We start from the raw sequence: 13,615 nt of genomic DNA on the forward strand, positions 1-13,615 counted from the left end.
AGGTCTCTTTAATGTTCTAAGATTTTATATCTGTAATCTTAATTGCCTACCGTCTGTAAGCTATTAGTGTCTTAACGACCATTCCACAGGTGCATGTTCATGAATTGTTTATGGTTCATTGAATCTTGAAGCATGAAAAACATTGTTTAAACCCTTTACAATAAAGATCTTTAAAGTTATTTGGCTCTTTACAAAATTATCTTTAAAATACAGTATCCTGAAAAAGGGATGTTTCTTTTTTGCTGAGTTTATTTTGTGTACACAGTGTATTATAGATTTATTAAAGGAACTAAGGCTGAACTATTAAAATTCCTCCAAAAATACACACCTTTGTCTAAATGTATGTTAATGGCACTGGGACCAAATATTGCAGTTTTATTGGGTTTCAATGGGGACATTTTTGTCCTGAGTGTAACTATTTTGTGTACACAGTGTATTATAGATGTATTTTAGGAACTGAGGTTGAAATATCAAAGTTCCCCCAAAAGTGCCGTTGGCATTAACAGTCAAAATGATCGAAAAAAAAAAAATGAAACAAAAATGTCCCTAAGGTCACACAAGGGTTAAAACGCATTTCATTCATTTGGATAAATCACTAAACAAAGAAAGCATATCTGAACTGTCCTCCAGAGCTAAACTCACCTTGTGACGCTTGTTTGGGTTGGAAGCAATTGGTTCGAAAATACACACTGTATTTCCATAAGAAGCAGCAATCTAAAAATGAAATAAACACAATTTACAAGAACACACTTACCGCTAGAAATGATAAATTAATTGTAATCAGCCAACTTAATTGCTTTTTAATTGTGTGTGTTTAACATGAAAGTGGCTAATGTCTACAATTTATACTAGCTAATGAGATTTACAAAACATTGCTGAACTTTAATGAGCTTTTAAACAATACTTACTCCAAATCCACTCAAAAACAGACAAAGTCATTTACCCACTAACAAGGCGGTTGGTCAAATTTAAAATGGACACAGAGGAGAGTAAGTACTGGAAGTACTGCATGACAATAGGTTTTGTGCTCAGTAATAGCATTATTCATAATTCAGTGCATTCTTTAGATTAGAGCTTTATTAATCCCCATGGGACAATTAGTTCAGACTGTCATGGTGCTTCACATATACTTAATACACATACATACATCCATATTTTATGCGCCATCCTCAACACTTGCTGTTCGCGAAAGAATGTAAGACTACGTAAAGAAACATCCATTATTTTTGAGCACCTTTACCTTGCAGACGATTTTTGTTCTTCATTAGACAATGAAGAAAACCAACATATGAAAGAAAAAGACAGAATACTTTCAACAAATGAATTATAAAAAGACCTAAGAATGGGTCTCTGAACATTAAAGGACTTAAGAATCCTGGTCTGAATGTGAAAGCAAGGAAAGAAGAACCAGATAACTGTTCCCTTGTAAACTCTGACAATCATTAGTGTATAATATAAAACAGATTGGAGAAAAGTACTCAACCTTGCGGTCCACCTATAGAAGCGATTAAGCGTTTAGAAATGTTTTATGTCAAAAGTAGTACTCCCGAACTGTTTTCTGGATTTTTTCTTTGTTTTTGTTATCAGGAATATGTTTTTTATGGGAATGAATAAATTGCTTTTGTTGAGGTACTTCAAATTTGGGTAAAAGAGTCTGTTAAATGCATAATTGTCAATATAAGCTCTTACCCGGCCGAGCTGTTGCGAGCACTCCACACAGCCCACCTGGATGTTCCCGTTCTGAGCTCCAGGAATGATCTGAACACACTCAAAATCACTTGCGAGGATCACAATATCACAGCCTGAACCATACGCCTGGATAGAAAGAAAGATAAATTAATTCAATGTAAACACAACTCCAGGTCTGTCAATCCTATAATAATCTTCCTCAAATGAATTACATGACATGGCGATTAATGAATCGAATTAATCACATTAATATTAGCTGAGAAAGCCCCTCAAACTACAATAATTCAATTTAGAATAGTCCAAAAATTCTAAAGTTATATTAAAATAATTATAAATATACTATATGTTATAAAAATAACAATTTAGATCAATAAAATGCATTTGATTATCGTGGCTGACCAGTAAAGCATAGATAAGACAAATAGCGTCATTAGAAGTCTATATATTTGTTTTCATATTATTGAACATAAGCATATCAATGACATATAGTCCACAGCAATCTATCTTGCAATTCAATTTGTCAATCTGTCAGAAATATATTTATTGTAAGTGCTTTTCTAAGGAGGCGTCAATGTAAACATGCATCAGATGCACACTTTTAGAGTGCTTTGGTTGCGTAGCGTCATAAATACAGCATTCTTTGTTCGCTGTGTCAAGTTAAACATAGTATAACACATTTCAAGATCCCTAAATCGGAGTTGGACTCCAGCTGTTTGAATGCAAGAACACGTACTCATCTTGTGTTGTTGATAATGTCAATGTCAACAGCAAACTGAGTGTGGTTTGCTGTCTGTATGTGTTGCTCATACAGCTGGAGTTTCGCTTACTGCCCCCTGCTGAACACAGGTGGTTTTTCAAGCTTGAATTGCTTTAATAGTAGGTATATTCCTTATTAGAGCCTGGGAATAGGGGTGGGAATGTGATATGATATTTTATCGATATTTATGTCACGATACAATATTATTGCAATTCTTTATTTTTGGTGTATTGGGATACAAAACTACGAATATTGCGATATTTCATTCAATGTTTCTCATCCGTCTTCAATGGATTTCAGAGAACTGTTTCCAAATCACCAAATACATTGATAAATTAATGTAAAAGTTTTTAAATTAAGAGTTTGTTTCCAAATATCCATGTACAGTACAATGCAAAGCCATAAGCATATAAGACCACAATGGGTCCTTATTTCTATGGTTAAGTCCAAGTAAGTCTTCAAAAAAAAAAAAAATGTTAGAAACAATTTCCTAGAGTTTCTCAATTTGACCTGTTTTTTTTTTTACTTCACACAGTAATGAGGTACTTAAGTGCTCCTCATTAATGTTTTATTTTCTTATTTTATTTTTTACACATGACAACCAACTGGCCACCTGCATGTTGTTTACTCCACTGTCTGTTTGGTGGTCAAATATTTTTCAAATATTAAAAATATTTTTAAACTATATTGTTTCATTGCTTTTAAAAAAAAAAAGTAATTAATAAAAAAAAAAAAAACTGCACTACTCATGCACACATTTCAGCTTTTAATATGTTGACGTGCATTTTTATCTATATATTTATTTATTTTAGCCCCAGAAAAAAAAACATCAAAATGATTCTGAATACAGTATTTGAAAAATGTTCATAATAGTAGAGGTTTATTCAAATCATTGTTTTGTGTGAATAGCATTTTAAAGGATTTATGAATAATTTAATAAATCCAGAAAGAGTGTCACGTGATTGATCCGAACTTACAAAGAAAAAAGTGTCCTACCTAAAACACAAATTCCACTTCCTTATTTTGCTGTTGTATTATTTGTATCATGTCACTTTCATATTTCACTCTCTATTTTGGTTTGTCAATCACCACAGCAAACTGAAAATGATTTGGCAACACAAATGTAGCAATAAGTGTCACACACCACAAAACAACTGACAGAGAAAGACAAAGTGAGTCAGAAAGGTCATTTTCACACACACCCATGTAAACATTTATATTTACATTAATAATTAGCCTTTTTAACCACAGAGACTTGCCAATATAATTATTGTTACAATTTATTAACATGCAAACCAATCTGTCAAATAGTGTCAACATGAGTTTACCGCGCCACACAGAATACACACGCACACACACACACACACACACACACACACACACACACACACACACACACACACACACACACACACGTCCTCCTCTAATGTGTCTATTGTTGATGATGTTCTCTAAACAGATGTGTTTATTTGATCTAAATAAGTTTACTGAAGCATCTTATAGTTATCTGGGTTACATGTCCTCCAGGAGCCGATCTACTGCACATGCTCAGTTCAACTCTATTCTGTGTCTGACAATGTTTCAGAGAATAGCGTTCTACAGTAATCTATTTGGTGCAATATGCATTGAATATACTGTGCCCATTGTCTGTATAGATGCCATATACACAACATTGCACACTGCGAACAATTTCGCATCTCACAATGCACTGTCCTTGACTGGACGTTCCATTTTCAATTCGATGTATGAACCAATGTTTCCTTCTTGACTAATTAATTGACCAGACAGAAACACAAAATATTATAAAAATGTGAGTTGATAAATGGACGCCACTCGCTGAATTAAACATCTATGATGAGGAGATCATGTTTGAAACATTTAGCATTGCATACTGCACGCTAATGTTCTTACTATTTTTAAAAGAAGTATGCAGTATCCAGTACATACTGTGCAGTAGACAGAACACTAGTATACAATTTGGACAACAGTCTTTGTCTAAATCTTTACAGCAGCATTAATGCTGAAAATGCACGCACACGCACACACACACACACACACACACACACACACTATGTTGCCACAAGCCACTAATCAGCCCAGACTGAAGAGCTGAATGCTGCACCTGTTGTTCTGTTTGTGTGTGTGTGTGTGTGTGTGTGTGTGTGTGTGTGTGTGTGTGTGTGTGTGTGTGTGTGTTCTCATCCTTCCTATGACTTATTCATGTGAAGCAGCAGAAAGGCTTTAAAAGCAAATAAGCTTAAAATGACACGCACTGCCATTATAAACAGAACTGGACAAACATACACATTAATATGAGAAGTGTGTGCGCAAAATATATTTATCACTAGTGTGACTTAACTATAGGGCCAACTATTGTTTTGGTCTTATTTTTATTTATGTATTTATTATTTTCTTGCATAACAGTTCAGCAATACAGATGCATTTTTCTAATAATACTGATATAATAATTTAAAAACAAATAAGAATTGAACTGAATTGAGCAATTGACTAGTGCTAATCCCAATCAGATTCTCAACTACATTCAGCAGAACTGAAGTCAAGTGAACTGGACTGTGCAGAATGGAACTGAATTCAACTTTACTGAATTGACCTAAACTAAACTAATCTCATCTGAACTGAAAACAGTATTGAATTTAATTTCCCTGAATTGGGCTGAACTGAACTGAACTAAATAGTACTGAACTGAACATTACTGAAATTAATTTTACCTAATTGGATATAAACTAAACTGAATCGAACATAACTGAATTTGATTCAATTGAACTGAATTTACCAAATCTCAGTTGAAGTCAACTTAATTGAATTGAACAGTACTGAATTAAATTTCACTGAATTGGATAGAACTGGATTGAGCTTAACAGAAGTGAATTGAACTGTACTGGACACTGAATTGAGCGCAACTTAATTGTATTAAATTGAACAACTTCATCTGAACTGAATTGAAATTAACTGAATTTGACTAAACTGAAATGATCTTAATTGAATAGAACTTTACTGAAACAGTTTAACTGAACAGTACTGATATGAATTTCACTGAACTGGAAACAAAATTGAATTGAACATAACTGAATGGAAATAAATTGAACTCAAATTTAACATGACTAGACTGAACTAACCAAAACTCAGTTGAACTAAATTCAACTGAACAGTACTGAATTGAATTTCACTAAACTGAATGGACTATGATAGAAACAAAACTGAATTGAATGTAACTTACTTTGAATTGAACTTAACTGAATTAGACTAAAACTGAATTGATCTCAATTTAAATGAACTGAATTTAAGTTAACTGAATCAAACAGAGCTGAAGTTATTTTACTTCAAGCTGTATAACGCGGCGGCTCATTTAAGCTTATCGCGCCCATATGGCCTGTTTCACGGATGACCCCTAAGTTCTCCCGATGGCCAGTTCTCCCCTGATCAGCCCCAAAGAGTGTCGGCCCACCGGGAAAATGCCCGGTATGCCAGATTACCAGTCCAGCCCTGCCTGAGGTAGAGTCGAATTGAAGTCTCAAGTCTTTGGTCACAAGTCTGTCAAGTCTTAGTTCTCATCAGCAATAGTTCTTTATCTGCAGATGGTTAGTTTAATAAATCCTGTATGCGAATTCAATTTTGAAATATTAAAATGGATTTCTTCTAAGGATTGCCTTGTTCATTCATTTAAATTTGTCAAAAAAGTAAATAGTAAACAATCAACAAACAATTAATATCACATTTGCATAGTATTTCATAGCTACCTTTGCTTTGTGAATTGGCAGACAGTGAACAACGACTGCATTATAGACTTTTAACGTTTAACATTTAAAACAAGACATCAACCATCATTGGGATAACATCTATGAAACCCCATATGCATAAACTGTAAAAGTAGGGATGGGACGATATTGTTATCTCTCGATGCGGTTCGATATACGTTATGAGGTTCATGATTCAATATAATCTCGATTCAATATTACAACACTTACATGACAAATTATGACAGACATTTATTTTTTGTTTTTGAAAAATGAGCAAAATGCACGTTATAATTTCTCGTCAAAATAAATAGTGGGCTATTCAGGCTGATCAGGTGCAGAAAATGCAACAGAACTAAACAGAAACTGTCCTGAAAAAGTATATGAAAGTGTAGTTTCATGTAAATGTTTTAAACACAGAGTCAGTGTTTGAAATAATGTGTACAATTTACAAGAAATAACATTAAGTTTTCATTCATTTGTATGAAAAAAATTGCTAAAATGGTACTGTTACTTTAAGAGTTTAACTGCATCTCTCAGGGTTTTTTAATTGAATCTATAATATGTGTGATTAAAATGACTATTTATTTTTACTATTTATCTGACTGTAACAAACAGAAAGGATATTAAATAACATTATTTTATGAAAGTGGATTCATATTTGATGGACACACATTACACGGAAAAATGTTTTAATTTGAAGCACATTTCAACAAAACAAGGAAACAACATTCGAGCACTTGTGTGAACCCTGTAAACAGTGCAGAAAAAAATGCATCAAGTGATATCATAGAGCGATTAGATGGGTAATTTGTTTATGAACACATTGACAGCATGAAAATTGCCTGTGCCGTCATCTACTAGTTTAAGCAAAACGCTCACTCCGAACACATCTGTCTTTCACGATGCAAGTTATTTTTCAACATCTCGTGCAGTAACAATGTGACCATTTAAAAAAAAGATTTAACCTTTATATTCAAATATTCAAATTTTGAATTTATTTTAAATATCTGGGGTATTTGTGTCAGCTTGAAAAATAACTGCAAATGGCTTCCTTATTGTTGACTAATATTAATATTAAGCTGGGATACAAGTAAGTATCAATCATCCAAAAAATTCGACACATTAGCTTTTATGCATGTACAACGCAAATGCGCTTGCAATGCATCTGTGTAATTGAGTGTTTATGCCTTTACTCTATGCTACGACTATAGACAATATCATGTTTCAAGTAAAGATACAGCGGCCAAATAAATGCCAAGATCGTTAAACCCCTCTAGCGAGATGATCCATCCTCAACTCCTGCTGGCTAATAATACCAGCAGTCCCTGCGAGGAGGAATCAACAGAAGTCTGAGAGTGTGTGTCAGCCTTGAGGATGGCGTGACCGTAACAGATTCAGGCACAATGTGCTGGGGTGTGTTTTAATGCCATATCTAATGACAACCAGCATTATACACTCACGTGGCGCCCCACCATCCTGAGCCAGTAAATGCCAATGATTCGTGCACTGATGGGAGAGAAAAATGAAAAGAGATATGAAAGATGTTTCTCGTTTGACAGCTTGTGGGTTTGCAGTTTTTGTTGGCGAGCGTCATGCTGATGCGACAGGCAGGATACCAAAACGGCCAAAGGATTGACACCCCGAGCGTGAGACTGACAGCTCTCACAAACCCACTGCTGAGTAGCTCTCAACCCAGCCGCACACTTGACAGATCTACACTCAGATCGGGTTTGAGAAATTCCTGGTCACCATCTGATACTGCATGATAACGGAGCCCATATTATTCTGGATGTTTCCAGGTCCGCAACAGAACCGGTCCAACAGGAAAATTCCAGGTTCAATACAAGTTAAATTGACAGTTCACCCAAAAATGAAAATTCTCTCATCATTTACTCTCTCTCATGCCATCCCATGTTTATGACTTTCTTTCTTCAGCAAATACAAAGATATTTAGAAGAATATCTCAGCTCTGTAGGTCCATAAAATGCAAGTGAATGGGTGACATCATAAAAATAATCCATACGACGTCTAATTAATGTCTTCTGAAGCGAAACGCTAGGTGTGTGTAAGAAATAGATAAATATGGAAAACTTTTTTTTTACTAAAAATGTTTGCTTCCGGACAGCTTGAGGTTTGTACGTTGACAAGGGTGCAGTTCAAACTACATGACGCAAGCATATAAGCCTCCTCTGCATAGATATTCATACATAGATTCTTGATTTATTTATTTTTTTTGTTCTTACACACATGTAGCGTTTCACTTCAGATGACGTTAATTAATCCACTGGAGTATGGATTACTTTTATGATGGCTTTATGTGCTTTTTGGAGCTTAAAAAAATTGGCATCCATTCACTTGCATTGTATGGACCTACAGAGCTGAAATATTCTTCTAAAAATCTTCATTTGTGTTCTGCTGAAGAAAGTCATACACATCTGGGATGGCATGAGGGTGAGAAAATGATGGGAGAATTTGTATTTTTGGGTGAACTGTCCCTTTAAGCTCAATTAGCAAAACCTGTGGCATAATGTTGATTTCCACAAAAGCAACTGACTCATCCCACATTTATTTCAATAAAAGCACAATGGAAGTGAATGGGGCCAGACCATGAACGTTAAGACTCACACTGTATCAAAAGTACAGCCAAGAGATGAAAACATTATATGTGATTTTACTAGTGTGACAAAATTCACAGCTATAACAAAAGCTAATAGCGATCATTTTAAAAGTGTTTGTGCGTGGACACTTTCATTCAGAACTTGAGTTCGACCACAGAGCAATATTCAGAATGAATTGCAGGTTTCAGTTCTTGTTTTTGCTTCATGAAATCCCCGTTATGACGTCTGATGAATCAGAGCGCCCCGCAGAGCACCCTGCATTATTGAGACCCCGCATTTCATGTTACCTGACCGGTTCAAAAATGTGTAGTAAATGGTAGTAAAAGCAATTTTCTCTGTTTTTCCTCTTTTAAAAACAGCACTGATCACTGCAGTCTCCATTTTCACTAAACAGGATGCATTCCTGCTAGATAAAATGTGACTGTCTGAAATGTAAATACATATTATGGCTGTCAATTCATTGCAATCAATTATGTACAAATTATTTACATAAATAATTATACTTATGCATTTATGTGTGATTAACTGGATGGGCATATCATGTATTCAAATCATTTAAAATTTTAATCAATTGATAGCCCTAATAAATATATATTTTAATAGCATATGGTACTTTGTTAATAAAATACATACCACATCTCTATTTCTGTTTGTTGTTATTTATATGTCTAGTTTTATACTATGTTTATTTCTATGTTTTATGTCCATAGCAAAAGCCAGTGAATATTTTCTTCTAGTTCACAACACCTTGGAGCTATGCAATGCATTTAGCTGTATTTGTGCACAGATACTGTACATGACAAGCAGTGATCAGTTCTTCACATTACAATGACTCTGGCCTGTCAACTGTACGCTACACTGTGACGTCACTGTGTGTAAAGCTGATGGGCTCAGCATCCAAACACAATGCCCGATGAGGTGCCAACCTAGACCGCCTTTTGAGCATCATATCGGGCACAGCCAAAATCAGAAACTCTGGTGTTTAAGGAGGCAGCTTATAGGTTTTGAAACACAATATCACTTCATGCATCATCATCATCATGATGACAGAGCATGCCATGCATTCATTCAGGAATGCCTATTAGTTTGCAGAGATTGACACACCGCAGATGTGTGTGTGTGTGTGTGTGTGTGTGTGTGCTCTTGATCTGCAGGGACACACACATATGCACACCACGGATAACCTTGAACGGATGACAGATGGCACATTGAAAACATGCACGCGTCATGTAGATGATGATGGTAGTGATGATGATGCCCAAAGGCTGCATATACAAAGTGTCACGCTTCATCATCGATCACGTGCGTCTCGGGCATCTGATCGCACACAGGCGTTAAAAAACGCGCCCTGCAGGTTTATTTCACTCACCGTGAACGGGACGTCGTGGACGCTTCCAACGGAGTAGCAGCAGTCCCCCGGGTTAACGGCCCCCGTCAGCACCTGGTGCAGATGCATTTTCGTTGAACGCGCCAATATTGAATTATTTACAGCAGCGACACTTCTCCGCCCGCTTGCGTTCTCTCCATCTACACCGGGAATCCCATTTGCCTGAGTCCGGCCTGGCCGCTGTTCAGACACCTCTTAAAACACACCACGCGTTTAAACACACACGGGCTCTGCTGAAATATGTTCCACAGTGTCCGATGCCCTGCATAGATCGGTTAAAAACGCTCGTGTCGCTGTCACCATTAACTAGCGGATTACACTGCAAGTTCCTCCTCCTGCAGCTGCTGAAACGGGAGCGCGCGGCACGATCACCGCAGCGGCGCGCGTGCTCTCAGTCCGCGCGACCTCACGACAACATTTGTGTAGATATACACCGACTAGAAAATACACCCGTTCGATGCTCTCTTTAAAATGTAATTGGTGTTTTATTGAGTACAAAAGTGGAACGTGGTTGCCAATAGTACACCATTACACTTCAGAAGGCATAAATGGTGACTTTTAATAACGAATGCCCAGAAACTCCTTTTTTTCTTCTTCTTCTTCAATGTTTTGTCAGTGTTCACCTAATGATTGCTGTAAACTACAGAAATTAATGAATGAGAATACTCAGTGTTAGACCCATCTCACTGTTGAGACAATGTGCCTATTGGTTTTACAGATTAGAACAATTGTTTAATTCACAATTAATGAATATTATTATAATTTTGTCTGAATCCTATAGGCCTACAAAAATATATTGTAGTGGAAAACCTAACTTTGTCGCAATACTGAGTAAAATCAGGCAGTAGGTGACAATTTAAGAAACTCTTTGGGTGTGGAAACCATCAAGACTTTAAGTGTTTGTGTGCTTTTCAAAGTATTATTTGTACCATATAACGCATTTTGGTTTTCTTGTAAAATCAATAATAAAAAGAAAATACACCCATTCAACAGTAAGAAAGTGTGCATTGCATTTGTTATTTTAAAACCAAAACATTCAGGGCCTGGGTAACTCAGTGAGTATTGACGCTGACAACCACCCCTGAGGTTGCGAGTTCAAATCCAGGTCATGCTGAGTGACTCCAGCCATGTCTCGTAAGAAACCAAATTGGCCCAGTTGCTAGGGAAGATTGAGTCACATGGGATAACCTCCTCGTGGTCACAATTAGTGGATCTCGCTGTCAATTGGGTGCATGGTAAGAGTAGCATGAGACTCCACATGCTGTGAGTGTCCGCTGTGTCAAGCAAAGCAAGCCATGTGATACGACCCGTGGATTGATTGTCTCAGAAGTGGTGGCAACTGAGACTTGTCCTCCACCACCCGGATTGAGGTGAGTAACTGTGAGTAACTGAGTAAAAGTTTTTCCCTCACAACCTCGTTTTCATTTCCCTAAAAAACAAAGATGGCGCTACTGTGAATAAGATCTATTTTGATGGCACCAATTGATGATTTCCATGATCTTCTAGGCCAGAGATTCTCAATCTTTTGGAACTAAAGCCCCCCCAAGCCTCCCTTATCATGTGGCACTAGGTAGTAATAACATGTACTATTTTACATGTAAAACATGTTGCATTCCATTTGTCTTGCATTCTAAAAACATTTGCATACAAATTATGCAAATTGAAACACAGGGCTTGTCTCGTTAGCCATGACATTGTTAAATCAATCAGTGGGATACCTGCGCTTGCTTCATTTTACAAAGAAGTGCAATCCGCAGTTCAATGTTGGACAGCGCATGCCTGATGTCATCCTCCACCTGGAGCCGATTTCGGTACTTCGTTTTCAAGGCAGTCAATTTTGAAAACCTGGCCTCACACAGATAAGTTTAGGCAAATCGTAGAAGTAATTTTACGTCGGCATTAGACAACTGAGGATATTCAGTCATCACACTCAACCAAAATGAAGGCAGAGCGCAAGAGCTATAGAGGTGTCGCTCTTTAATTTGACTAACTGCTCTTCCATGTCAAGTGAAAGGTCTTCTCCTGGGCAAATGAGGGGATCTCTGACTCAAGCAAATGACCTGAAATCCTCACTGAAATATGACAGAATTATTATTTCAGTCCTTCAACATGTTGAGTGACTGTGTTAATCAAAGGAGAGACATTTAGCCCTGTTTCTTGCACATAGTCAGCGAAGTTGGGAAACATGTCAACATTTGTATTAATCAACCGATCTCGCCAAAGATCCAATTTGCCTGACTTTGTCTGAAAGAAGCAAGATGTTGGCATCTCTCCCTTTCATCGATGTGTTCAACAAATTCAACCTGTCGAAAATGTCTACAAGGTATGACAACTGCGCTAACCACAGGGGGTCGTCCAGGTACCGCGCAAAGTCGGACTTCGCATCAACAAGAAATTTCTTCACATATGAACACAATTTGTAGAGGAGATGGAAAACCCGACCTCTGTAGAGCCAGCAAACCTCAGTGTGAAATAGGAGCTGCTCATGTTCGCCTCCCATTTCCTGACAAAGCAAGGAAAACAAGCGTGCATTTAATGGCCGTGCTTTAATGAAATGTACCATTTGCACTGCCTGCTTTAAAACTGACACAAGAGATTTGCGGTGAATCATACAGTGGGTCCACTTGGCTAAAGGGGCAAAATATTGGACACGAGTGACAAGACTGCTAACCCTCCCAGTCATTGATCGGGCCCCGTCTGTGCATATCCCAACACATTTATCCCATGCCATGCCTGCATCCCGTATATGCCCATCCAGAACTTAGACAATGACTCGCCAGTTGTGTGTGCTTGAAGAGACTGACAGAAAAGAATGTCCTCTTCAATATTACCATTTTTGATATATCTGACATAGGTAAGCAACTGTGCTAGCCCTGCAACATCAGTTGCCTCATCAAGCTGCAGGGTATTACTGGCTTTACATGATGTTAGCTAGCAATTGCTCTTTAACGTCGCTTGCCATGTCAGATGTGCGGCAGCTAAAGGTGTCATTAGAAAGGGGGATGTCACCAATCTGTTGTGCGAAAATCTCTCCAAACATGACTTGACAGATATCTTTGGCAGCAGGTAAGTTAGCGCCTTGGCAACTGTGTGAGGTTTTCCTAATTTATCTCAGAGCAAGGCGTAGTATGACACTTCTAGACACCTGTTTAGACACTGATGTGTGTTTGATGATGTTGCGTTTCTGATGTGCAATGCAAGATAACTTTAATTTGAAAAATTCTAAGGGTTTGTCTTTGAGTCTTGGGTGTTTGGTTTCTAAATGTCGCTTCAACTTGCATGAATTCATGCTATCATTTGCCAGCAAATATGTGCACACTGGGGCAGCGGTTCAGCATCTGTCCCAGACACCTGAAAGCCAAACTGAAGATAGCTAATGTCATACTTTCGTGTTTTACATTTCTTA

General features: G+C 37.2%; 1 protein-coding gene across 1 annotated transcript in view; it reads right to left on the bottom strand.

Moving 5' to 3' along the window:
* LOC127622843 (dmX-like protein 2) overlaps positions 1 to 10,533 on the bottom strand; it is an 85,868-nt gene extending 75,335 nt beyond the window's left edge. The window contains 3 exon segments of the mRNA XM_052096947.1: positions 643 to 714; positions 1,690 to 1,815; positions 10,192 to 10,533. Coding sequence (XP_051952907.1) covers positions 643 to 714; positions 1,690 to 1,815; positions 10,192 to 10,278 — 285 coding nt within the window. The 5' untranslated portion in view covers positions 10,279 to 10,533.
* Positions 10,534 to 13,615: the final 3,082 nt, after the last annotated feature.

Source organism: Xyrauchen texanus, chromosome 29 (assembly GCF_025860055.1).
Source record: "Xyrauchen texanus isolate HMW12.3.18 chromosome 29, RBS_HiC_50CHRs, whole genome shotgun sequence".
NCBI classification, from domain to species: Eukaryota; Metazoa; Chordata; class Actinopteri; order Cypriniformes; family Catostomidae; genus Xyrauchen; species Xyrauchen texanus.